At 35.8% G+C, this 27376-nt stretch overlaps 1 protein-coding gene across 1 annotated transcript in view; it reads left to right on the forward strand.

Annotated features, from left to right (window-relative positions):
• Positions 1–871: 871 nt before the first annotated feature.
• Anln (anillin, actin binding protein) overlaps positions 872–27376 on the forward strand; it is a 63794-nt gene continuing 37289 nt past the window's right edge. The window contains exons 1-8 of the mRNA XM_076863991.1: positions 872–909; positions 7451–7604; positions 9480–9791; positions 15449–15831; positions 17351–17576; positions 19624–19814; positions 20038–20145; positions 25603–25720. Of these exons, the coding sequence (XP_076720106.1) occupies positions 892–909; positions 7451–7604; positions 9480–9791; positions 15449–15831; positions 17351–17576; positions 19624–19814; positions 20038–20145; positions 25603–25720 (1510 nt within the window). The 5' untranslated portion in view covers positions 872–891. The remainder of the gene's footprint in view (positions 910–7450; positions 7605–9479; positions 9792–15448; positions 15832–17350; positions 17577–19623; positions 19815–20037; positions 20146–25602; positions 25721–27376) is intronic.

Here is a 27376-nt window from a genome sequence, read left to right on the forward strand (position 1 = left end):
CTAGTTCTGCATAAATAACACATCCGATTCACAGATTTAGAGTGAAAAGCGGATCATGAGCTGAGAATGGGATTTTCATTTCTCTTGGTCGAATTAATGTCTTTGGATCCCCCACTCTCAGATAATAGTAAGGACGGAAGAGAGAGAGCTGCTCAAAATTCTCCCAACTCCAGAATTCTGTGCAGTTGGGTGGGATTTAAAATAGTAGGACGCGTTTTGCATACCAATTCTTAATCACAGTGCGTTAATTTTAGCCTCGTTTTCCCTATGTGAAAGGGTTCATCACTGGACCCAAGAGTGCAGGAACCTACCAGACCTGCCTCTTCCGAGGGCAAACCTGCAGCAGGGATTGGAGTGGCAAGCGGAGAGAAAGCTATAGAGGGCCAAAGGGCCAGGGACCTCAAAGACGAGGGCTCTTAATCCTTTATGTAGGAATGAAGGAAGGCGGGAATGCCCGAATGCCGGGTGGGAAGGGATCGTTTTAACAGGGTTGGGTTTGTGAATCTTAGGGGACTCCCCTAAGCCGGGAAGCAGTTGAAGGGAGGGAGCAGCCCCACCTAAGCGGTTGAGAGCAAGACCTCCCCGGGGAACCTCGGCTGGCTCACTGCACCACGTGATCAAACGCCGGGGGCGGGGAGAGATGCGCCCCGCCCCGCCCCGACCAGCGCGCACGCGCGCCGCTCCGGGCGCTGAAATTCAAATTTGAACGGCCGAAGGAGGTAGAGTCCGACACTGGGAGCTGAGGGAAGAGGAGAGTTGGTTGTGGGAGAATTCCTGTGCCTGACTCCTTGTTTTCTCCAGGAGACACACTGAGCCCAGACTCACTTTTCTTTTCCTGAATTTGAACCACCGTTTCCATTGTCTCGTAGTCCACACGCGAAGCCTGGGGCGATGGACCCCTTTACCGAGGTGAGAAAATTTGCGGGCGCAGCCAGTCATGACCCCTGTCGTCCCCCACCCTCCCCTCTGTCAACCTTTGAGCCCACCGGTGGGACGCGCGCGTGCGTGCGCGCGTGCGCAGTGAGAGCTAGCGTGTGGGGTTCGGTGCCGGGTGGGCTGGGCCAGCGCCCCGGGGGTCTCAGGTGCGCTCTTTTCTGCCCCGGGGGTCTCAGGTGCGTTTGTTAGCGGTTTGTGGTTGTTTGTTCCACTTAGAAGAAACTCTGGGAGCAAAGCTTTGACTCTGTTCATAAAAGACGGCAGTGAGAAAATTCCTGGCGTTCCCGGTTACAGCAATACCCCTTTGGAATCCTCCCTATCCATTTCCTCCTTTCCCCAAAGAGTGAGGCTTGGGACCTGACGGAACAAGTCCTGCTGGAAAAAGCTGGAATCATTTGTAGGGTGGAGTTTGGTGCCCAGTGACTCAGCTGTGTGCGTGCAACCACTGCCGGGAAATCAAATGGGATGTCGTTTGCGGGGTTCTCGCGGCCCGCTGATGAGGTTTCACAGGGTGGGGTGTGTGCATTTAAGGATGCTGTTAACGACAGCAAAACCTGTCAAATAAGCTGGTGCTGGAACCTTTGTACTCATTCCCAGCGTCTACAGGGTTCCCTCAGACTCCGTTGCTCTGCTAACTTGCAAAGTTTCATACCGGGGATTCTAGTTTTTTTTTTTTTTTTTTTTTTGTTGTTGTTTGTTTTTTAGCATAAATAACTTGATTTTATTTATTTATAATTTTTTTATTAGTTGTTCAAAACATTACATAGCTCTTGACATTCTAGTTTTAGCTTCATGTTGAGAGTGTACGTTGACACTTTCGGAAGTTTCGTGTTGCTGGTTCGTCCACTCCCTTTTTATTCCAGCACAGTTCCTCTTTTTCTTTCACGAGGCTGTTGTGCAAGTTTCAAACTGTCGTGTTTTGAGTTGTTACAAAGTGAGCCTAAAAACGTTTTTTACACTAAATTGAAAAATTCAATGGAAAATAGTAATACATTGTTTTGGAGAGATGTAGTTACAATTCCTTAACGCTAAGATACTAAAGATTTCAACAGTTAGAGTTTACTTGTATTCACAAAGCCGACTTTCTGTGTTTCACATATTTAGTCATCTTGGGATACAAAATATCAGTTTGTTTAAAGATTCTAATAGAAAAATCCAGGATTTTTAAGAAAATTAGTTTAAAGAATAGGGCTGGCCATGCAATAAATATCTGTCACTAAAATTGAAGTAAAAAAAGGATACGTTATTTTATGTTATAATGAGACTAGAAGTCCTTAAAACAACAGTGTGTGTTCTCCTTAGTAACTAGAAGCATTTTGAAGGTTTTCTGAAAATTTCGACTTTATTTCACTTAAAAGTAAAATAAAACTAGTACAAATCTTAGTTAAAAGAAACTTCTTGTTTAGATAATCTTAGAATGTGTTTAGAAATATGTTTGGTTTAATGTATATAGTTTGTATTATGAAAAGTTGCAGTTGGAATAACAGTTTTGACATCTTTTCCTTAATTGGTTATGAGTGAACTATTTGAATTGCTTCCAACTGTTAGGTGCTTAATAATAGCATTCATAACATTTTTTCACAATGACATGAACTACAGTTCCTTGTCTGAAAGGATTGAAAGTAAGTATAAAGTGACTTTCCCAAACAGGTTCCTTCTTAAAACCACAGAACACAAAAAACTATTCCAGAGACTACTTTCTCAGTTCTCCCAAGGGTGATTCATAACCAATGCCATCCTACATTGCAGCAGAGGTCTGGTTACATGAATGCCAGGGCATTAGGGCCTCATTCTCTTGGTAACTCTTTTTTGTTTGTTTTTATTTTTTTTTTTTAGTTGTAGATGGACACAATCTCTTTATTTTATTTATTTATTTTCATGTGCTGCTGAGGATCTAACCCAATGCCTCACCCCTGCGAGGCAAGCACTCTGCCACTGAGCTACAATCCCAGTCCTCTTGGTAACTCTTAATGGGAAAGGCTAGACTCATTCTAAACTCTTCCTGAAGCAAGACTGTTCTGTATTAGTTCTCCCTGCGGCCACTTGGACCTGCACACTCATTCTCCCTGCCCTTTCTGCCTGGCAAATTCTGAGTTGACCTTCAGCCCTCAGTTTGATCTCCCTTCTTCAGAGGTGAATAACCTTTCACAGTAACAGTATTCATCTCCTTTGCATTTGCCTCTTCAGTTCTTTACTTGTTGAACTAGTTTCCTGCCAGAGCTTGAGCTTCATGAAGGCAGAGGCTATTTCTATTCTGAGGCATTTCCCCCAGTGTCAAACACATATAATATCATTTTGCTGAATTAACATAGCAGACAGGCACAGAGTGCAAATTATTTTACAAACCTGTGAGAACATTTTGGCAATGTTCCTCTATATTGAAGAAAATTTCAACAATCAGTAGAATAGTATAATAACCCTTCATTCACTCATTATCTGTTCTTTGCAGTTATCCACCTGTTGCTATTTTGTTTCACTGTAACTCCCTCTCACCTACCTCACAAATTATTTCGAAGCAAATCTGGATATCATAGTTTCATATACATATACTTCAATATTTATCACTAAATATTGAAAAAGGACTCTTAAAAAACTTAATAACAATGTTATTGTCACACCTGAAAAACTGGCATTGATCTTTCATATATCAAGTATTCTGTGACTGTTCATATTTCAGATATTTATATATACACATATTTTTTTAAACCTTTATTTTTTAATTTATTTTTATGTGATGCTGAGGATCAAACCCAGGGCCTTGCACGTGTTAGGCAAGCACGCTACCACTGAGCCACAGCCCCAGCCCTCAAGTGCTCATAAATTCTTGTACCTTATTTCTTTGAATCAAGATCTAGATGATCCACAGGGCAATATCTTCTAATGTTTTTCTTCATGGACCAACCATAAATAAAGAAAATAATTATATGAAATTAATAAAAAAAATAATGATATGAAATTAATTCTGCTGACAAATTCTTAAAAAGAGTAAGTAATTTAGTTCAGACAATTAATGGCAAAATGGTTAAGAGCTCAGACTCAGATCTGGATTTTGAATCCTGCCTGTTGCTCCTTTGTTATTGTTGTTGTTTTTCCACATTCTTTATTGGTCCATTATAGTTGTACATATTGATGGGATTTGTTACATATTTGTACATGCACATAGTATGCTTTGTTGCTACTTAGCTGTGTGACATATCCTGTTACTTGTGTCCCAGTTTCTCATCTGAAAAACAGTAGTGGAAAGAGAACCACCAAATAAAGTTTTGAAAGTGAAATAAATTAGTGTGTGCTAGATACAGAAAGTGTTTTATATTAAGTTTAGTATAATTGTTAGTGATTGTTGTATTTATTGGGTGAATTTAAAATCATAGGTGAACAATTGAGAATATTGGTATAGCCTTTTTGTTTGAAGTCTGATCAAGAGTAATAGTAACTGGTCAAAGTATAGTAAACCCAGAGCTTTGTATGACAAGTAACAGCTTTTTTGTTGGAACTTTAAAAAGAAAAAGGCTATAATTAAAATTATTTGGCCAAGCATGGTAGTGTGTGCCTATAGTCTGTTACCCAAGAGGCTGAGGCAGGAAAACCGGAGTCCAGGAGTTAGGGGCCCACGTGGGCAATATAGGAAGCCCCCATCTCTTAGAAATAAATAAATAAAATACTTTGTAAAGATTATCATTTATCGTGAGATACATTATATTTTTCTATGCATGCATGGCTTAGTATAAATGAACAAACAAAATACTGCTACCATTTTGAAAGGAGATTTTCTGTTTTCCAGAATTAATGAAAGTCTCTGTGTTGGCCTAGGAGAAAATCTGCTAGAGCACATTAAAAATAATAAGAAGTTAATTTATATTGAGTCTACTCTGTTTAAGAAGGGAGGGAAATCAGTAATATCTTCTAGAAAAATTTAAGTTAGAAATTTAGGGATACATTCTGTTATCTGAGATTCATTCATGAGGAAAATTTTATTTCCAAATTATGTTAGTTATTGCAGTGTGTTTTTAAAATTCCTCTACTTTTTGAGAATATTATTTTTAAAGAATCTCTAAGTTATTTTTATTTTAGTTGTAATTGGACACAATACCTTTATTTTATTTATTTATTTTTATGTGGTACTGAGGATAGAACCCAGTGCCTCGCCGGTGCTAGGGGGAGTGCTCTATCACTGAACCCCAGCCCCAGCCTCATAATCTTTAAATTCTTTTTTTTTAAAGAGAGAGTGAGAGAGGGAGGGAGGGAGGGAGGGAGAGAGAGAGAAAGAGAGAGAGAGAAGTTTAATATTTATTTTTTTTAGTTATTGGTGGACACAACATCTTTGTTTGTATGTGGTGCTGAGGATCGAACCCGGGCCGTAGGCATGCCAGGCGAGCGCGCTACCGCTTGAGCCACATCCCCAGCCCCATCTTTAAATTCTTGATACAATATTATGATGAAGGGCTACCTACACTTTATTGAGCAGTTTAGTTTATGTACTTTAGATATACAATTTCTTTTAAATTAATAAACTTTGGGGTTTACTAGCTTTATTTTATAGCTTAGGGATTTTTTTCTTATCTGCTATAATTTTTTTTTAAATCTGGGAATTTTGAATGTAATGCAAACAATAGAACACTTGTGTGTTTTGAATGCAAAACCACATTCTTTTGTTGTGACCCATTCCTCATGGTAACTGAAGCTGTACTGACTCATAAGTATTCTAACTGATGAAAATGGAATGTGGACATATCTTGGAATAAATAGGCTAGTTTTGTGTCTACAGAGTGAAATATTTTATCTTGAAAACTATTAGACATTTATGAATTTGTGTAATATTATGATCACTTTTATGTTTATCAAGGAGACTTTTATTTAGAGGGTAAAGGTCTTGTGTTTTGGAAGGCATTTGGCTAATAAATGGCTTTCAGTGACACATTTTGATTAGTGTCACTTCTTCCAATTGATTTTAAATGAGAATCATTCCTAAGAAGAGTAGAGAGTTGTGCCTTCTTCCCAAAACAGCTCTCCCTCCTTTTGTATGCTCAGAGGATTTCTTAAAAATTGTTATTCTGTTTTAATTAAGGAATTAAAAAGATTTAATTCTCCAGCTTGCATTAACTGCTGCTGTGTCTGTGCAGGCTGTAAGAATCTGCATCTCTTCTTTAGTTGTGTCCATTTGAAAGAAAATAAATTGTTTTACATCACACTGATTCAGATAAAAACATCAGGTAATTCAAAGCAAGAAAAGAGTATTTACAAGTTCACAGGATGACTAACATTTGAACTTAAAACTATTTTATAATATGTTGATGTTTAATTAAATAAAACATAAGATTGTATTGTTTTTCCTTTCTCTTAGGAAGTGTTTTATGAAAGGACTAATATGTCAGCTATCTCTTGCTGCTTGCCAAGATTTTTTATCTTAGTGACTGTATTAGTTTTGCTGCTGTAACACAGTACCACAAATTTGGCGGCTTAAAATGACACATTTATTATGTTTCAATTCTGTAGATCACAGTCTGAAATGGATTTTACTGAGTTTAAATCAAGTGTTTGGGGCCAAGATTTCATTTGTTCTGGAGGCTCTAGAGAAAATTCCATTTACTTGCTTTTTGTAATTTCTAGAGACCCCTTGCCTTCCTTGGCTTGTGGCTTCTTTCTCCAACTTCAAAGCTACTAATCACCACTCTGACCTATTTTTCTATCAAATTTTTCCTTGACTCCAATTTTCCTGCCTCCTTTTGTCTTGTAAGGGGCATTGTGATTACATTTGGGCCCATCCAAATAATCCAGGATAATCTCCCCCTCTGAAGATTCTTAATCACATCAGCAAAGTCACTATTGTTCTAAGGTAACCTTCACAGATCAGAGGATTAGGACATAAACATCTTTGGGGAACCATTATTCTGCCTAACATGTTGACTTAAAACCACAGCTGGTTTATATCTCATGATTCAGGGGGTCAGTTTGTATTGTGCTCAGCTAGGCTGTTCTTCTGCTGGTCTTCCCCAGGGTCATGCAGGATTTGTTAGTGTTCTGACAAATTATCTGGGCCTTGATAGTCTACAATAACCTTACTTATCGATCTGGTTGATGCTGGCTGTCATGGAAACCATGTTTTTGCCAGCAGGCTTAACCTGGGCTTTTTCATGTGGGGCAGTATTTTAAGGGAGGGAGAACAGAAACTGCAAGATTTCATGAGGTCTCAGATGGGAAATCATATAGAATATCACTTCTGCCATATTTTATTGGTCGAAGCAGATCACAAGGGTGAGAAAATAGATGATATCTTTTGATTTGAGCAGAAAGGATTTAAAATGTTATATCTTTACATATTCTATTGATCCTTAATATTCATATTCATATTTAATCTGTAGTCATTCTGACATTGGGGTGCTCATTGACTTAATGACTTGGAATTATCCTTTGAAATATATTTAACTGTTATCCATTTGGTGATTTTGGAAGATACCTGAAATTTTGTGAACCTTTGACTAACCTTATGTTTTAACATTCTCTAATACATATTTAGAAACTGCTTGAGCGAACCCGTGCTAGGAGAGAGAATCTTCAGAGAAAGATAGCTGAGAGGCCCACAGCAGCACCAAGGTCTGTCACTCATGCTAAGCGAGCCCGAGAGCCGCTTTCAGAAGCAAGTAACCAGCAGCCCTTATCTGGTGGTGAAGGTAAAAGACTTCGCATGGGAGGAAGTAAAATTTTCATTTTTTGAAAGATATAATATGTGAATTTCATTATACATGCAAAAGAATCAAGATCTTTTGGAAACAAATATGCCTCTGAGGGCCTAAAACCTTTTAGGCTGGAGCAGAGTTTAAGAAATATTTCAAATAAAATAATTGAACTTTGTTTTCTTCAATTCCAGTTATTCTTAAAAACCCCAAGGGAAGAAAAATAAAGGAACTAAGTAACACTTTATACTGGCAGTACTGTGGAATTTTTCACCCCAACAATCCCAGAGTAGCTGACCACTCATTTCCTAGATGGTGTCTCATATGAACAAGGCAGCAAAAGGCAGACTGCTTACTAATGTTTGAGGTTTAATGAACCTTTTTTCATCTTGTGTTTGCTGAACCAACTCTTTAGGACTGGGTTGAAATTTAGATTGTTAATCTCTATACATGGTAGAACACACAGGCACCCCATTCCAAACTCAACTGGAATCTTAACCAATTCTTTACTGAATTCTGCATACTCAGATAGCATTAGCAAGGTGTTTTAATTTTTTTCTTTAGTATGGACTTTTCCATAAAAGTCTAGAGATAATCTTCCTTAGTACAACTTTAAAATACATATAGAAAGATCATTACAAGGGAAAAACAATGTTACAAAAAAAGCAGAGAAGAGGCTATGGGGCTGGCTTAGTTATTTTGGAAACTAACCTTAGAAGGATAATTTATTTTCATGTATTTTTATATTCTGAAAAGAGGGAGGGAAATATGTTACATATTATTTGGTATTCAGTCAGAAACACAGGGACCTGGCCCAATCTAGGATCCTTTTTTTTGTGTCACAAGTTTATACTAATGAGTACTTTTGGAACTTTATTTTGATACTCAAATTGAAATATTTACTATAAACTTGCAGAATTCCATATTTTCAGGCAGTGTTGCATGTTAACATAGAAACATTTTTTAAAAAAATTTTTAGATGAATTCCTAGAAGGTAGTTCCATAAATGAGTTACCAAAGACCAGAATGTAACATGACTGTGTTTGATTAAGTTGGTGTTGATGAGGGCAGTCATGACTTCCTGATAATGGTACTTTGGTCACTGCCAGAACAGAATACTTAAGTTAGAAAGCCAATGAAACTCACCTTATATGAAATTCACATTTTTACTTTTTAAAATATTAATTTTCCTGAGATATATTGAAAGTTATTTCTGGATAGAAGTAATATGCTTTATATTTAGATACATCCTTTTTGTTTTAGGGCCTTTTTACTTTATTTTATGGGTGTTCATAGAAGTTTAAAATGTAAAATGTTAAGAATTTGTTTGGTATTGGCCATGTAATTCATTTGCTTGTTCGGTCCCTGCTTTTCCTAAACCTCCTAAAACTGACAAGCCCTTCTACCCTTGCTTGTCAGTTAAATGTCCAAGATTGTTTCAAAAACCAGAAAACCTGTTTTTTACCCTTATCTAAGCTGTATAACTTTAGTTGGGTAATTTAATTTCTCGAGAACTGCTTGATTTATCTTCTCTAAAAATGAAATGATTATGGTGATCTTTAATATCTTAGAACACTGCAAGTATGAACTTTTTATTTCCATTAACTATGTCAAGTATTATGCTTGTATCTTAAGAATAAATTTCTTTTCAGTAGAAATTTTAAACCAAAATTATGTGATCACTTAAAGTCCTTCATATCATATTTCTAAGTTACTGAATAGTTTTCATATTTTTCTTGTAATTAAAAACAGTGGAAATATTAGAGAAACATAATGATTCATTAATGTTAAATACCTACTTCAAGTTTTTTATGCTATAAGAAATTACAGATTTTTGAGTGTCTTTTTTTTTATTTATTCTTTTTAATGTAGTGAAATCTTGTACAAAGCCATCACCATCAAAAAAACGTTGTTCTGACAGCACTGAAGCAGAAGTTTCTGATGTGGAAAATAAACAACCAGTTGAGTCAGCGACTATAAAACCTTGTTCTCCAAGTCCTGTGTCTCCTCAGGTGCAGCCACAAGCATCAGCTATTGTCAGTGATTCTGTGGCTGTTCCAGCATCGTTGCTGGGCGTGGGGAGAGGGCTGAAGTCAAGATTGGACACAACCTCAGGCTCCTCAGTTAAAACACGAATGCAAAAACTCGCAGAGCAGCGGCGACATTGGGATAATGATATGACAGGTAGAAGTTATATGGCTGGCCTGGTCCATAAATCTCTTTCTTTCTTTTCTTTTTTTTTTTTTTTTCATTCAACAAATATTTATTGAATAAAAGCTTAAGGTTTTGACAAACATTTTGTTAATTATTCTGAATTCACAATGTAATGGGTCCTAAAAGTGAAAACATGGACTAATTCTGAATCAATCAGATATGAATAATATTGATGAATGTTTTCAATGACAATAGTAAGATTGTCTTTATCAGAAGGAAAGATAGGCAACTCAACCTGTACTTGTGTGCATTTGGAGTACGTGTCAGTTGGCTACTTTTCTGTTCAATGGCCAAATATTGGGGCCTCTGTGTGTTTTGATTCTGCTCAGATAGGCAAAGAGGATCAGATGGATTTGAGAACTGTATCTCTCTTGAGTCTACAAGAGTCCTCTGGAGATGAGATGAAAAACAGTCTGCTCATTTCTAGGATTACAAAGTTCCAAAAAGACAGGCTACAATGCTACTACAAAGATAGGCTTCCTTCTGATATTTTAGCTGTCCTATTCTTTCATTATTTCCTCTCAAAAAAACTCCTCTATTATATTAAGGAGGAAGAAAAATGCTGCCTATGTCTTAGGTAATAATGGTAGGTCCAGCCTCAGATCTCAATCAGATCGAACCCCAAGGTTATGTGTGGGAAGCTTGGTTCTGAAAACTGAAGGTTTTGAAGGTAAATGATTATAAATGTAAATTTCAACTCCCTGTGGGGCTGCTTGGCTGAGAAGGATTTCTGAGCTTGGCACAGCTCAGTGGTAATTATCTAGACTTGAACACAGCTTTTTTTTTTTTTTTTCATCTTTCATACATTTGATTCAAGTGAGTTATGCATTTCCATTTTTACCCCAAATACAAATTGCAGAATCACATTAGTTACACATTCACAATGTTTACATAATGCCATATTAGTGACTGTTGTATTCTGCTGTCTAATATTCAACTTAGCATTTTGAAATTTTTATTAGTTATGAACACATTATAGATAAATGCTTTTGTTTAATCTGTACATAAGAGTATCATTTGCTTGCCAGTGGTTTGTATACCTGTAGTATATGTATACGTTGGTTATGTTCTTATTGAAGTAGATCAGAAGAAGTTCTTGGACTATTTCACAGAAATTGAGCATATAACTGAATTACCATCTATTTGCAATGAAACTGGTAGAGAAAAAACTAGACTAGGTATTATTAGCAGTGCTTAACTCTTAGCTCTGTATTTAAGAAGTCTTATTTTGTGGACTCACTAATTAAATATACTTCAAGTACCCAGCTATGTAATACCCTTTAGTAGGAGAGAGAAAAATGTCAAAAAAAAAATTAAGCCTCTGCAAAGCAAATTCTTATGCTACAGTGCAGAAAAGAGATGAAGTGATGGAATTTTTGCCTTTCATGCACCTATAATCAGATGAGATGCCTGAGAAATAAATCAACAATTATACAGCAGGGTTATTCAAGCTGTGATCAATTTTATTTGTCTCCTGACTTGTTCCAAACAAAACGCTTGGGATGACTTATGAAAATACTTGTATTGTATTGTAACAAGAAAAATAAGGAAATCAGGGTTGACAGAAAATATGAAAAGGAAGAACATAGAAGTGAAAGATGAAGTTAGTTTACTACATACAGGCCCTAAGGTTCTCCTTTTGCTAGCAGCCAATGCAAATAGGTAAAACACTATCAGTGACCGGATGTTTATAAACAAAAAGCAGAACCTTCTTTGGCCATAATACATGACAGAACTTTTTCCCATGTGTCCTCAAAGACGACTTTGTGTCATCTTTGTAAAGATATACCTAAAGTAAACCTATAAAACTTCTCAAGGTAGGAAGATGTCCTGGCTCCAAACAGTTTAGTTGTGAGCCAGCATAGTACAGGGAGACTGCTGAGTACAGGTAGAAGCAGGTAGACAGTTTAAGTGCTGGTAAACAGCTCTGTGCAGGTAGGTAGCCAGTGCAGGAATAGCTCAGTTCTGGGAGAAGTTGTGTGCAGATACATAGTTCGTTGTAAGTTGACAGCATAGTATTAGATAATAGCACTGTGCTGGTAAATAGAATCATCTGGGTAGGCTACTCAGTGCTTATCTAAGGAAGCATACTTCAAGTTGTGGTTCTCAAGCAGGTCCACGTGTCTCAGAATCACTTAGACTGTTGGATTAAAATCTTAAAAGTGTGGTAGAGCCCTAGGTATACTTTTTTATTTTTTTAAAAGTTCTTTAATTATGATACATAGCCAGAATTTAGATCAAGTGATCTGAAAAAATGGATGGACTACATATATTTTGGGCATTTTTCCATTACAATGAATTCTTTTAACTGGAATTTTGATAATTATTGGATGGTACTTTACAACTACTATTATGGCAGTGATGATCTTAATCTCAAGAGCAGCTATGACATTAATGTGATAGGCATTATAAATATATTTTTAAATATATTGTAAACATTTTTTGTTCTAATAGTATGTAATTCTTAAAACAATCTTATTAGATATATAACTACTATTATCTTTATTTTATAGAAGAGAAAACCAGGTTCAGAGAGGCCAAGAACCATGGCCGTGGTTGGCAAGCTAAAATTCAATCTCCAAAGATTTGATCCTAATGCTCCTATTTTCAATTGCTTTGACCTCCCTGATGCTTTTTGGGCACATAACAGAGTTCACATAGTTTATGGTGTCATCTACCTATTAATTTTGACAGTGGGTGAGGTTAATAAGCATGTTTCTTTATAAAGCTTGAGGAGTTTAATGAATAAATGTGCCTGAACAGATAACATTCCAATATTGTTTTATTGGAAATATTCATGGGTAGCAAAGTGTATATTTTTATTAATTAAAAAAAATAACAACAGCAAAAGGTTGTGGTTTTATACTTGGTCAAAAAACAATGAGGGGCTGGGGTTGTGGCTCAGCAGTAGAGCGCTCGCCTAGCATGTACAGGGTGCTGGGTTTGATCCTCAGCACCACATAACAATAAAATAAAGGTATTGTGTCCAGCTACAACTAAAAAAAATATTAAAAAGCAGGGTCCTATAAATTTGAGAGCATAAGGCATCACTACAGTGATTTTTTGAACATTTTGAAAGCAAATATTAGCAAATGCCTGGCTCAGTCTTGACAGTAAATCTCATTAAGGCATCAAATCTTCTCTGATTTTAAGAAATGACAGGAGGATTGCTAGTTTAAAGCCAGACTCAGCAATGGGGAGGCACTAAGCAACTCAGTGAGACTAAAAAAAAATATATAAAAATAGCGATGTGGCTCAGTGGTTGAGAGTGCCCTGAGTTCAATCCCTGATACTCCCCTAAAAAAGAAATGAAAATTGTGACTCAAGTATTTGTAATAAACAGTTTATTAGATTCTAAACAAGACTGTGGGTATAAATCAGTTAATATTTGAGGATTTATACTAAAATGTAATTTATCTGAAGCCTTTCTGATAGAGATTAATTAGAAGAACCAGAGATATATTAAGTCCATTTCTAAAACAATATAATAAAATTGTCATCTGCTTAAAGGCAGTGCTTACTCTAAGGAAAATGTCAGAAGTATGTAAAAGGGTATCAGGGAAAGTGTAGTCAGGGAACCTTTTCTGGAGGAATCAAAAGCTGGTATACAGACTTTGAAGGACAACTGGTTTTAGATAAGATAATATAGGCAGAAAAAATAATATATAAAAAGCACAGAAGTAAATAGTATGAATATACTTTGTGTAAAGAGCTGGTGTGTGGTACACAACTCCTGTGGTAGAAAAGCAAATGATAAATTTGAAAAAGGCAGTAGGATCCTGGTTGGGTTTAACTAGAGGTGATGGGGTGGTAAGTACCAGTAGAGTTTAAAGCAGGCAGGTGTTTTAGAAAGATCACTCTGGTATCAAAATTGAGAAGAGATTGGTCTGGGCAGAGATTTAAAGCAGGAAGTTGAGTTAGAAAGCTAATACCACAATCTAGGTGTACCATGTTGAAGGCTCATGGAAGTGAAAAGGAGAAAGTGGATTTGAGAGATTAGGATGTAAAATCTATCGGAATTAATGACTAGATGGAGGAGAAGTGATATTTCTGGTCTCAATGACTGAGCAGTTGGTGAGGTCATTTGCTGAGAGGAAGGGGATTTTACTGGGGGTGATTTCTACTTTAGATGTTATTTGAGATGCCTGTGGGAAAGCCAAATGGAGGTAACTGGCAGTTGGAAGACAATGATGGATAGGCTGTGGAGACAGAAAGCTCATAGAGATGATGTCTTTTGTGGGGGTGGGGATAGTTACTGGAGATTGAATTCAGAGGCTCTCCACCATTGATCTACATCCCCAGTCCTATTTTGTATTTTATTTTGAGATGGGGTCTCACTGAGTTGCTTAGCACCTCACTTTTGCTGAGGCTGGCTTTGCACTCATGATCCTCCTGCCTTAGTCTCCTGAGCCACTGGGATTACATGTGATTGCCACCGTGCCCAGCTGAGATGATGTCCTAAATGAAAAAGACATTCCATTTCATAATTCCATAACATAATACCAGTGGTATGTTTTAGAGATGTCAAGAATACAATGCTAGTGTGTACTGGCATATAGTTTCAGTAGCAAAACCAACTTCAGGGCAATGGTGTAGGCAGGTGATTTTAATGGTGACTGAATATTGCACAGGGAAGAAGATAATAGTTAAAGAACACAAATGGTTTTTAAATTTTTATTTAAAAATTTTTATAGGTACATTGTAATTATACTTAACAGTGGAATTAAGAGTGTGGATGTTGATAAGAAGATACTAATTTTTAAGATGAAAGAAACTTGAGTATATTTAATATTCAGAGAAAAAAGTTTGTAGAGAGGAAGAGGGCTGTTTGGAGCAAGATCCCTTAGAAGGTTTTGGAGGGAGAAGAATTGAAAGTGCAGGCAGGGGTAGAAGCCTTAAACGGAAAGAGGGGTACCTCTTTTTTTGATTGAATTTGTGGAATAGGAAGTACATGACCTTTGGCCTCCCTGGGTATATACTCTGTATGCATATAGGTCTAAATCCTTCATCAGTTAAATCATCACTACTTGGGATTTATCTCCAAATGAACTAACTATAGGAAAACATTTGATTTGTTTTAACTCTGTGCTATCCAAATAGTAGCCTTTAGGTGTATGTAACTATTTATATTTAAATTATTTAAAGTAAAATTTAGTTTCTGAATTCAAGTACTTATTGGCTACGAGTGAGTAGGGATACTGTATTGAAGAGCATAGATACAGAACTTCATTGTCAGAAAATTCTGTTGTAGGGAACTGGACTAATTTATTTTTAAAACAAAAAGTTCCTGTGGGATATTTAATCTTAAATTGTGTGGTGTTATAATATCATTAATTAATTTAAAAAATATAACCTAAATAGATGGTATATTAACATCTGTAATAGGTCAATAAATTGAAAAAAGTTGGTGTTAAACAGTGTTTTCTTTTTAAATTTAGATTAGGTATCATTTGATTTGAAGAACTATTGTTAAATTTAAGTACCTTGGTATTTTATGCATACAAAAGCTTTTACTGGTTCTTAAACCTATTAATCTCATTTAAAAATTCTGCATGGAATGATCCTGTTATTATACATGAGTATAACTCTTAAACATGGTTTTAACTTTTTTTTGAAAATATCTTTAGATGATATACCTGAAAGCTCACTCTTATCATTGCCATCTGAGGAAAAGGCAGCCTCGCCTCCCAGACCACCCCTTTCAGATACTTCAGCAACCCCACTTGGGAGAAGGGGCCGTCTGGCCAATCTTGCTGCAACAATTTGCTCCTGGGAAGATGATGTAAGTTACTCATCTGCAAAGCAAAACAGTGTACAAGAACAGCCTGGTACTGCTTGTTTATCCAAATTTTCCTCTGCAAGTGAAGCATCTGCTAGGATCAATAGCAGCAGTGTTAAGCAGGAAGCTACATGCTGTTCCCAAAGCGATGGCGATGCCTCTTTGAATAAAGCCCCATCCTCTAGTGCTGCTGATGAGTCTTTGGCTACAGTCTCAATTTCCAGCTCTTTGGTGAGTTAATACCATTTTGGTCTTTAAAAATCTTTTTTGTTATGACTAGTAATCATAATATATATATATGTAGGTATTTATATTATAGTATATGCATGATGTATTTATATATTTTTTAGAATGTTAGTTTTACAGAAAGTGAAAATCATAAGTTTGGTAATCTATTCCAAGGTAAATTAGCATTTTGCAACTGAAATTACACTAGTTAATGCAGATCCAAAGTATATAATGATATGACAGAGCCTCTTGGTCATCAAAGGGAAGGTAAGCTCTAAAAATTAATTCCTCTATTAGAATGCTATATAGATACAAATAATTAGATGATATTGACTATTTCTAAAAGACATAATAAATTAGTGGCTACAGTTGCCTCCAGGAAGGCAAATTTCTAAATAGTATTATTTGGGGGGGATACTTTCATTGTATGTTCTTTTCAAATATCTGAAACTTTTTTATTTTAAGTGTATTACCTTGAAAGTGTTAAAAAAACCATGTTAAAAAAAGTGAGAAAGAAGCAGAGTGTCATGTTCTTGACCACTATCTTTTAGTGTAGAATTTTTGAAATTCGACTTGTACTCAGTTGCAGTTTTCCCAAATAATTAGAAGTGTGGCTTTGTACAGATTATTTAATTTTACAAAGCCTTATTATTCTATATGTAAAATGGGGGGAAAGGGTATTAGCAGGGCTGAAAAAGTTAATATACATAGCACTTAGCACAGTGCCTCCCTACATGATAAATATTGAATAATTTATTTATAGTTAGCCATCAGGTACATATAGGTTGAGCATTCCTAATCTAAAAATCTGAAATCTGAAATGCTCCCAATTCTGAAACTTTCTGAAGGCTGACATGATACCACAAGTGGAAAATTCCATAGCAAGAAACCTTGTTTTAGGCATAAAATTATTAAAAATGTCATATAAAATTATTTGCAGGGTATGTATTTAGGTGTATAAGAAATTTAAATGATTTTTTTTTTTTTTTTTGGTCCTGGGAATTGAACTCACGGCCTCATGTGGGCTAGGCAAGCACTCTGCCATTAAGCTATATATGTTCAGACTTGGGTCACACCTGCCAAGATATCTCATTACAAATATTTCAAAATATGAAAAAGTCCAAAATTTGAAACACTTCTGTCCCAAGCATTTTGAATGAGAGATACTCAATCTGTATTGGTTGAATTGATATTAGCTTAATCAAAATACAGATTAAAACTATAATTTTATCTACTATAGTTAAGAATTTAATGAAGATACTAGTAACAATAATGAAAAAAATTATAAAGTAGGGAGTCACCTATCAATATAACATGTGGACTAAGCTACATATTATAATTTAAATAATAGCATTTTGTAAGTTGATTTTTTTTTTTCAAGCCAGTTTGAACCATCAGAGATCATGAAGTTTTTTCGTAAGTCTTATATAGAGGTTACCATAGGATTTGAATTGTTTTGTTATAGGACTACCTATAAATATTGTGAATGTTATTGTTTACTTTAAGTGTTATCATGTTTCAGAAATCTACTTGTTCCCCATCGAAATATTCTACATCCATCACCAGTGCTAAAAATTGTGAGGTACAAAATCCTGAGCTACTTCAAAAAACTTCTGTTAGTCCTCTGAAAACAGAGGTATCGAAATCAATTGTGAAGCCAACTTTATCCCAGACAGTTCCATCCAAAGAAGAACTAAAATCAGAAATTTGTCTGCAGTCTCAATCTAAAGACAAATCTACAACACCAGGTTATGTATTTTTTAAAAATCTAAAGTTGCTGCTGACTATATTTAAGATATGTTCTCAGCATTTTGAATATTTCCAATTGTGAGTGATAAGATGTTGGTTTGCCATGGCAAGTGCCCAAACATTCTAAGACCTCTTATTGAGCTTTAATTGATTGAATGAATATTCATTACTAGCCTATTAATCAGACATAGTTTTTGTTTTGTTACATTTTAACAGTTTAAACATGCTTTTCCTGGGATAATCCTGTTAGATACTTTTAAAACTAATTTGGACTTTTCAAACTAATTTGGATGCAGAAAAGCATATGTAACTGGGAACCACATTTTTGGGGCAAAATGAAAAAACATTCTTGTAACCAGGTGTGCAGAGCAGTGCTTCTCAACCTTCATTGTGAAGTCACCCTAACAGAGAAGTGAGTGTGCATACAAATGACAGTTATCTTTACATATATGTGTACTGTGTGTGAATGCATGCAAATAGAAGTTTGTATTTCTTACCATAGTAAACTGATACTCCATGAAATGCTCTATTATATTATGATAAACATATATCTTCTGGCACAATTCACATATTGTTGGTTGAGAAATGCACAACTGAACAATATGGCGCAAATAAATGGTGATAGTATTGACTTTGAACTATATTCTTTTTTCACTGGAAAGATTATTTTAATCTGAAAAGTAAAATCTTCCCAGAGACTAGTTATCCTAAAGGGAAAGTAGACAGAAAGATGAATGGAGTAGGTAGAAATTATTAGCAAGTTTCCAGATGGACTAAAATGAAAATTAGAAATAAGGGGTTAGGGGATAGCTCAAAGGTAGAGTGCTTGCTTAGCATGTACAGGATCCTGGGTTCAATCCCCAGCAGCCCCATACTCCCAAAAAAGAGGAATTGAAAGCAATATCTTCACATGGAATAGGACTAGTTAATTCCAATTTCCTAAAAACTTCAGACTTAGAAAAGAAGCATTCTTTTTATATTCTTAGTTACTGGGTGTAATCAGAAGCACATTACCAGATCCTTAGAGATATTTAATTTAGATGTTTCTTTGTATTCGTAATGGACTCTAGTTTGAGATATGGTACAAAGTGGTAATAAGTGACAGGTGGAGTCCTCAAAGTATGACAACAGACAAATTTTGCCCTTTTTTTTTAAAAAAAAAAAACCACAAAGTTTTCTTGGAACAATGCCACATCCTTTTGTTAACAGATTTTCCTGTGGTTGCTTTCATGCTATAATGAAGAATTATATAGTTGCAATAGAGGTCACATGGGCTACAAAACCTAAATATTTACTCTGATGATTTATAGGAAATTATTTACTAACCTTTGACATAAATAAGCTTATTTTTATATGATGGAGGAGGTCACATATATACCATTTGCCCTACTATAAATGTAACATACTCTTGCAAAGAAGTACTGTTTTAAGACTTTGTAAAATCAAGACATCCCTTTGTTGAGTTGGATAATTCATAATTTTTCTTTTGGTTGTGGGGGGAACTGCAGATTTTCATGTCGTAGACTTGTAAGAGAAATATAAAATAAATTGAACTCTATAAATGTAAGTAGTTAGAGGTTATTATGATATAAAGGTCAGGACACTTATTTTTAAGGGAGATTTATTAATTTATATATAGTTTGCTTCTGACCACTTAAATTATTATTGTTTCATTTGAGAATTTTCTAATCCTCACTGCCCTTTTACTCTACCTTCTTAATTTTTTTTTTTTTTTTTTTCCTCTTGTGGTGTTGGGAATGGAACCCAGGGCTTTGTTTGTACTAGGCTAGTGTTCTACTGAGTAATATCCCAATCCAAAATTCTTGTTTTTTTTTTTTTTTCCTCTTTTAAAGAACTGAATTCTAATTTAAGGACATGCAATTAAATAGAATTATATAGTAATTCTGTGAATATTTTCTTTGTGAATTTAGGTTCCTAATAGAATCAAAGCATATTGTAACTATAATGGATTTATAACTTTTCCCATAGAAATTATAATTATGACTTATTTTGAGTAACCTCCAAAAATGTGTATGTTGTCTGTAGGAGGAAGAGGAATTAAGCCTTTTCTGGAACGCTTTGGAGAGCGTTGTCAAGAACACAGCAAAGAAAGTCCCTCTCATAGCACACCCCAGAGAACTTACGTTATTACTCCAAATACAAAGGCCATTCAAGAAAGATTATTTAAGCAAAACGCATGTTCATCTACTACCCATTTAGCACAACAGCTCAAGCAGGTTTGGCTTGTTGGATTTAACGTTTTTTATTGCATGGTCTCAGCATGGAACCTAGAAATCAAGATGTGAATTCTGATACCAATCTTTTTACCTGAGATAAATAGCATCTTGATCTTCTGTGCCACATTTTGCAAATTGGAAATTTTGTCTATTCTATTTGCAATGTGAACTTTAAAATTTTTAAACTGGCTCTTGTGTAAAATACTGCTTTTGATGGGTTTAGGAACGTGAAAAGGAACTAGCATGTCTTCGTGGCCGATTTGACAAAGGCAATTTATGGAGTGCAGAAAAAGGCGAAAACTCGAGGAGCAAACAACTAGAAACAAAGCAGGTATTGTAAACAAAAGATAAAAGCGAACTTGGTACCTAAGTAGTGTTGGTATCTAATTTGTAGTTCTGTATTGTAGAACAAAATTTTTTACACACTTTCCTGTTCAATTAAGCGTGACACCTTCCTTTCATAAACCGCTTAAATGTACATAACAACCTTTCTTACGATATTTTCTCTTTCAGGAGAACTCTACCATATTCACAGATGACCTTAAAATCAAATAAAAAATTATTTTCACCATTCAATTTTAGATAGTTAATTCTCCTGAGATGCTGGTTCCAAAATGTTTTCCAGAATCTACTTTTGTCATTGATGACTATTCACCTCTCTCAAAATACCATAATTATATGATCTGTAATTCTTTCTGTTAACACATACCTTCCCAATTTTTCTTTATTTTTATCAAATTTCAGTCTTCAACAAAATCTGACTTAAATGTAGACTATGTTCTATTTTATTTACATGCCTACTACGTACAAGGTATTATGTTAGAATATATTTTGAGCTAGTAGAAACATAGTAGGGACAAACGAAGTACAAATGTAATCAGCATTCTTTGAGAAAGTTCTACCTGCTTGATTTTGTTTTTTATCAGTTTTCTTGCTTAATAAGTGACCTTCCCAGAGTTTTGACCTCAACCTCTTTTCCCCTTCTTATTTGCCCTGGGAAGTCCCTGTCCCATCTAAATTCAGCCAAAGGCAAAAATGCTGATGAGCTCAGCTTTGTTATGTGCTTATCTCACTCCTGAACTCTAGGCTTGATTGTCTAGTAATTCTTTGCAAAACCTTTTCCTGGTAGTCTTTGTCTTCTTATTGTTTTATTCTATATTTCATCATGTAAAAAATAAATCTAGGAGATCTTTGGCTTCTTCCCCTTTTTTATTTTTGCCTTCCCATCTGCTTGCCCTTATTGCACATGCACATAAACACATATGTCCAGTTATAAGCTTTGTATTGGACAACCTGTTTCTAATTTGGCTACTCTCCAGTCCTTCCTCATGGCTGCCAGAGAAATATTTTTTAAAGGCAAATATTCATGTATTCCCTTGCTTAAAATTTGGGGAAGCTCCCCATAAATATCATGAGAAAAATGCGTGAACAGCTTGGTTTGAAATGTGTCACTTCTTGCTGGACTCTTTCTCCTGCTCTTCCAGAGATGTGCTTCAGCCCTGTCATACAGAGTATTTGCAGTTTTTCAAATGTACCCAATTTTTCAGATCTCTCTCTACCTTTAGCTTTCTGTTCTGTCTGGAATAGGAGTAAGCAGAGAGTAGGAGTGCCATAAGTTTGAATTGGAAGGAAGGAAGGAAAGAATGTGCTGATCCTTGCCACCAGCATACAATGGGCTGCTGTTATCTTACAACACCTCTCCAGGTCCTCTATGCTCCTCACTATTTTGCCCCCTTTGGATGCAAACTATTCACAGAGTGCTGTCTCCAATTTTTTTCTTCTCTCCTGTCTTAAGGTCTCTCCACTTAGACTCTTGCCACTATCCCCTCCCCATTAGTGAGCTTCAGTGATCACTTTCAGTCCCCACTTTTTTCTGGCTTGACCTATTGGCATTTGACATTTTTGATTATCTTTTCTTTGAAGACCTGCCATTATGTATATTCTCTTGGTTTTCCTCCCATTCTTTGGAGAGTATAGGGCAATGGCTCTTAACTATTTTGTACTACATAATTCCATTAAGCCTATGAAATTCCTCCCCAGACAGTGGCACATATACGTGAACAAAATTCTGAACATAGTAATAGGGGAGTTCAGGGCTCTCCTTTCCACAAAAGAAGCAGCAAAGAGATAGGAGGAAAATGTAATTGAGTACAGTGTTAAAGTCAAGTGAAGAAGGAAAGCTTGGGGAGGGAAGGCGTGGTCAGTATTGTCAAGTGTGGGTTGAATCAAGTTTACTGGGGTTTGAAGTAAGTTTGTTGTGATGAGGTTGGAGCAGTTTTGGTGAAGTGGTGAAAATGCCATAGTAATGGATTGAGGAGAGCCAAGGAGGCGAAGAGTAGAACCAGTGAGTGTAGGCAGTTCTTAGTAGTTTGGTTCTAAAGGGGAGAGAGAAGGCAGTTGATGCTGGAGGGGAGGAAGAAGCAAGGTACAGTTTGTGTTTGTTTTCTGGCTTTTTGAGACTCAAGTCAATTTTTGTGTCAATGTAAAATATCTAGTAGCAAGCAAAAAGTTAGAGAAGTTAAGAAGATTGAAGGGAGAGAGGTGACTGTAAATGAACTTGGAGCACAGTGATGGAAACAGAACTAATTTGAACAATCTTGTGTGATAAAAAGGAAATGGGTGGGGCTGCAGGGTATAGCTCAGTGGTAGAGTTTTTGCCTAGCGTGTGTGAGGTTCTGGGTTCAATCCTCAGCATTACAAAAATATATACATGCATACATACATAAAGAAGAAGTGAAACTCCAGGTACTGGTGGTCTTAGGATCATGATGGCAGAAAACTGATGGACTATCTGTATGATAGTGCCTATTTTGTTCATTGTTAAGAAAAAGAAGGTGACCACTTCCCAGCCTTTTGCTAAGATCAAGTACAGGAAGGAAAGGTAATAGGTGTAGTACTTACAGGATGGTGGAAGAGAGGGCTAACGGAGAAACAAAAAATAGGAAGTACTGCTGAGACTTAGATGCGATGTGAGAACATAAATTTATTTATTATTATTATTATTTTTTTTCCCAGGGATTGAATCCAGGGTGATTAAGCACTGAATCACATCCATACCCTTTTTGTTTATTATCTTGAAACAGTCTTGCTAAGTTGCTCAGGGCCTCACTAAGTTGCTGGCTGGCTTTGAACTTGTGATCCTCCTGCCTCAGCCTCCAAAGTCATTGGAATTATAGGCATGTGCCACTACGCCCTTCTTGAGACTATAAATTTATAGTGGAACCAAACTCCATAGGTGAATTTTCTCTAGGTATGTCAAAAGAGCCTGGATAGAGATTTAGAGAAGTTGGGTTGTTCCAGGATTGGGATATTATCAGACAAGAGGAATGGAAGTATGCTTAAGTTAAGGAAATTGAATATACTGGTAGGATAATAGTTTCAATGAAGGGTCATTAGATCTATCTTGGATGAAGGTATAAGAAATTAGGTAGAGATGAAAGAAGAAAAGCATCAAATAACCAGAGGTATCTATGACACCAAAGAATGGGATCTTATAATTTCTAAGCAAGAGGACTAGAGAGGTTGGAGATGTGATTATGGTGAGATATTTGGGTTTGGGATTTCAGAGGAGCACAAATAGATGTCAGATGTTGGCGTTAGAGCAATAGTAAAAGTATCTGGAGTTGAAGTGTTCATGCAGTTGAGAGGCCGAGGTATTTATTGTTTGGATAGCCCTGTGGCTTCTGATGTCATCTTGATGATGGCAGGTTTTGAACTAGAGATGTGTTGGAGAATGCGGGGGTGAGATTCTTGTATTAACTGATACTAATGAGTTGGTATTGAGAGGCTGGAGAGTACACTATAACCAAATGGCTAGTCTCAAAGAATAAGAGCTTTAAAAGGGTTAAAGCTGGACACAGTGGTGCATACCTGCAATCTCAGTGACTCAAGAGGCTGATGCAGGAAGATTGCAAGTTCAAGGCCAGGCTCAGTAGCTTAGCAAGATCTTGTCACAAAATAAAAACAATAAAAGGAATTGGGGGATGTAGCTCAGTGGTAAAGTACTCCTGGGTTCAATCCCCCCAACCCCAAGCCCCTAAAAAAGTAACTTAAAAAAGAGTTAATATCATGGAAACATTAAGAACTAATGAGGAGGCTATTGTCATGTTGTCAGGGTTTAGGGGAGAGAACTACTTTTATTTCAGATGTTGTAGGTTAAGTCCTGTTTTTACCAGAGAGTAAGTTTTTTTTTTTTTTTATTAGAATGAAAGTGGAGGGAATATTTAGTGAAGGAGATAAAGATTTAGGGTGTTTGCTATGAAAGAGGATTGTTTGGATACGCTAAAAGGTTTTTGAAGAGGGCCATGCAGGCAGAGTTTGACTTGCAAACAAAGTCCAGAACAGTATACAGGTGACACTAATAAAGAAGAGAAGAAGATGACGGTGATAAGATTATTGCAATAGTTAATATTTATTAAATGCCTACAAGATGCCAGATGTTTGGATACCTTTATTACATTGTATCATTGAATCCTCACAATAATACTGAAGTTATTTTCCTTCTTCTGGGTAAGGGACTAAAGTTGAGGTAAGTAAATCATTTGTCCAAGAATGGTTCCACTGTTAAGTACTGACACCAGGGTTTCTAACAAGACCTGACCCCAGAACCTTGCACTCTAAGTGCTGTGTTTATTGTCAGGCAGTGAGCCACCATAAATGGAAGAGGGGTATAGTGATTATGTTTGGCTTTATGTTTTTAAAGCTTTTACTTAAGCCTTTGAGAATTAGTATGGTTGCTTTCCATTATTACCATAGTGGTTGGTTTATTCATTTACTCCATAAATGTTTGAGTGTTTACTGTATATACAGCTTTTTACTCTAAAGGTAGTCTCAGCCCATTCATCTCACTTCTGAAATGTTCTTGCCCTATCTCTGTTTTCCCCTTGTCAGATTCCTTGTCTGTGGTTAAAACAGTCTGCAATATATATTTGAGAATTTACTTTGTTTTTGTACATCCAAAACTTGTAATATACAGAACAAATATAGTCTGCTCTGAACTATATTGTAGCTCTGAACTATATAAGTAGCTCTGAACAAGGATACTTGAGTTTGGGCACTGGCACTGCTAGGCACTGTGTGTGAAAGTTACTTAACTCTTATGTGCCTAAGGTTTTTTCACTTATAAAATGGAGATAATAGGACCATAGCTACTAGGGTTATTGGGAGAATCGGGCAAGGCAATATTTGGTTGTTTCTGTTATTGCTTTAATTGGAAAGTCTTCAAACAAACAAACAAAAAATGAATATTTATCTTCTATGACTTTGTTCATGAATAAAAAGACTCAGATGCAGGTTTTTTTTTTTTTTTTTCTTCTCTCCTTTTACTTTGTGATATGTTTTTGTCCTTTCTGCTTTCTCTGAATTTTACCTTCTTGAGTAACTGTTAAGTGGAATCCTGATATAGGAACTGCCACCAGATTTTATAGATATGGATTGAGATAAGTGACATAGTGGGAATTGTTTATCCTTTTGCATAGTTTGCACTTTAATTTCTATGTAAAACTGAACTCTGATGCAAATTGTAATTCCCTCTTGCCTCCTAGTCTCTAAAAAAGATTTACATACTGGGAATTAACAAGAATTTAAACTAGCACTGAGGACTTGAGCTAATCTGGACCTTTTTATATACATTGTCTTTTTTATTCTGAGGTAACATATAGAATAATATTTAATAATAGTCTTATTTAATAATTTTATAAGATTTTATAAAAATATACAATTACACTTTATAAAAGATAAAATTACAGTTTTGAAAAATAAAATAATTCTCTTTATTTGATTTTTGCAGGAAATTCACGGTCAGAACACTCCCCTCAAGAAACAAGTAGTCTCAAATACCCACTCACTTCCAGACAAGGTGACAGAAAATCAGATACCAGCAAAAACCTCTACTACAGAACCTACAGGTCAGTTTTTTCATTTCTAATTCATTTAAAATGTATCTTCCAGTCTACCATTGATTTGGCAATTGGATTAGAAAGCAAAAGTGTTGCTTTTTTAAAGATATTCATTTCTTCCTTTTCACTTACTTTTTCATTTCTAACCATTCAGTGGATTTCCCCTTTAGTTCTCTTTCTAGATTAAGAACTTATATACTGTTGATGAGAGTGTTATTTCTATAACGTTTTTGGGAGAAACATTCAATAATACATATTGAATTGCTGTTTAAGTCAGCTTTTCTGCAAGTGTTTCTGGGAGATTAAATCCTGAACTAGTTAGGAGGCAGAGCTATATGTACAAAGAGATAGCACTGTTTATTTTTTATTTTTTTTAATTTTTATTATTAGTTGTTCAAAACATTACATAGTTCTTGACATATCATATTTCATACATTTGATCCAAGTGGGATATGAACTCCCATTTTTACCCTGTATACAGATTGCAGAATCACATCAGTTACACATCCACTTTTTTGCATACTGCCATACTAGTGTCTGTTGTGTTCTGTTGCCTTTCCTATCCTCTACTATACCCCCCCTCCCCTCCCCTCCCATCTTCTCTCTCTACTCCATCTACTATAATTCATTCCCCCCCCTTTTTTTCCCTTTCCCCTCACTTCCTCTTATATGTAATTCTGTATAACAGTGAGGGTCTCCTTCCATTTCCATGCAATTTCCCTTCTCTCTCCCTTTCCCTCCCACCTCTCATCCCTGTTTAATGTTAATCTTCTTCTCATGCTCTTCCTCCCTGCTGTGTTCTTAGTTGTTCTCCTTATATCAAAGAAGACATTAGGCATTTGTTTTTTTTTTTTTTTTTTTGGTACTGGGATTGACCCCAGGCACTTTTCCACTGAGCTCTATCCCCAGGCTTTTTTATTTTTTGTTAAATTTGAAGACAGCTGGGGCTGGGATTGTGGCTCAGTGGTAGAGCACTCACCTAGCGCGGGTGGGACCCGGGTTTGATCCTCAGCACCACTTAAAAATAAAGGCATTGTGTTGTGTCCATCTACACCTAAAAATAAATATTTAAAAAAAATTTGAAGGCAGGGTCTCACTAAGTTGCTATGGGCCTCACCAAGTTGCAGAGACTGATCTTGAATCACCATATTGTTTCCATAGCAGTGGAACCATTTTATATTCCCACCAAGAGCACCCAAGGTCTTCAGTTATTCCACTTCTTACCAATGCTTTGTTATTTTCTATTTTGAGGTATTTTTCCTTTCTTTTCTTTTTTCTTTTAATAATAGTCATCTTAATGATGATATGGGTGATATGTCATTGTGGTTATTATTTGTATTTCTCTGAATAGTGATATTTAACATCTTTCCATTCAATTTTGGGCAATTGAATTCATCTCTGGAGATATGTAATGCAAATCCTTTTCTCATTTTATGATCCTTTGATATATTGTTATTGAGTTATAGAAGTTATTTATACATTCTGAATATTAACCCCTTCCTCAGATATATAATTTGTAAATATTTCCTGCAAATCCATAGATTGCCTTTTGCATCTGTTGATTATATTTTTTGACACACAAAAGTTTCTAAGTTTGATGCAATCTATCTGATTTTGGCGGGGGAGGGTTGCTGTTGTCTTCTTTTGGGTTTATGTTCAAGAAAA

This window comes from Callospermophilus lateralis, chromosome 1, assembly GCF_048772815.1.
Source record: "Callospermophilus lateralis isolate mCalLat2 chromosome 1, mCalLat2.hap1, whole genome shotgun sequence".
In the NCBI taxonomy this organism is placed as follows: Eukaryota; Metazoa; Chordata; class Mammalia; order Rodentia; family Sciuridae; genus Callospermophilus; species Callospermophilus lateralis.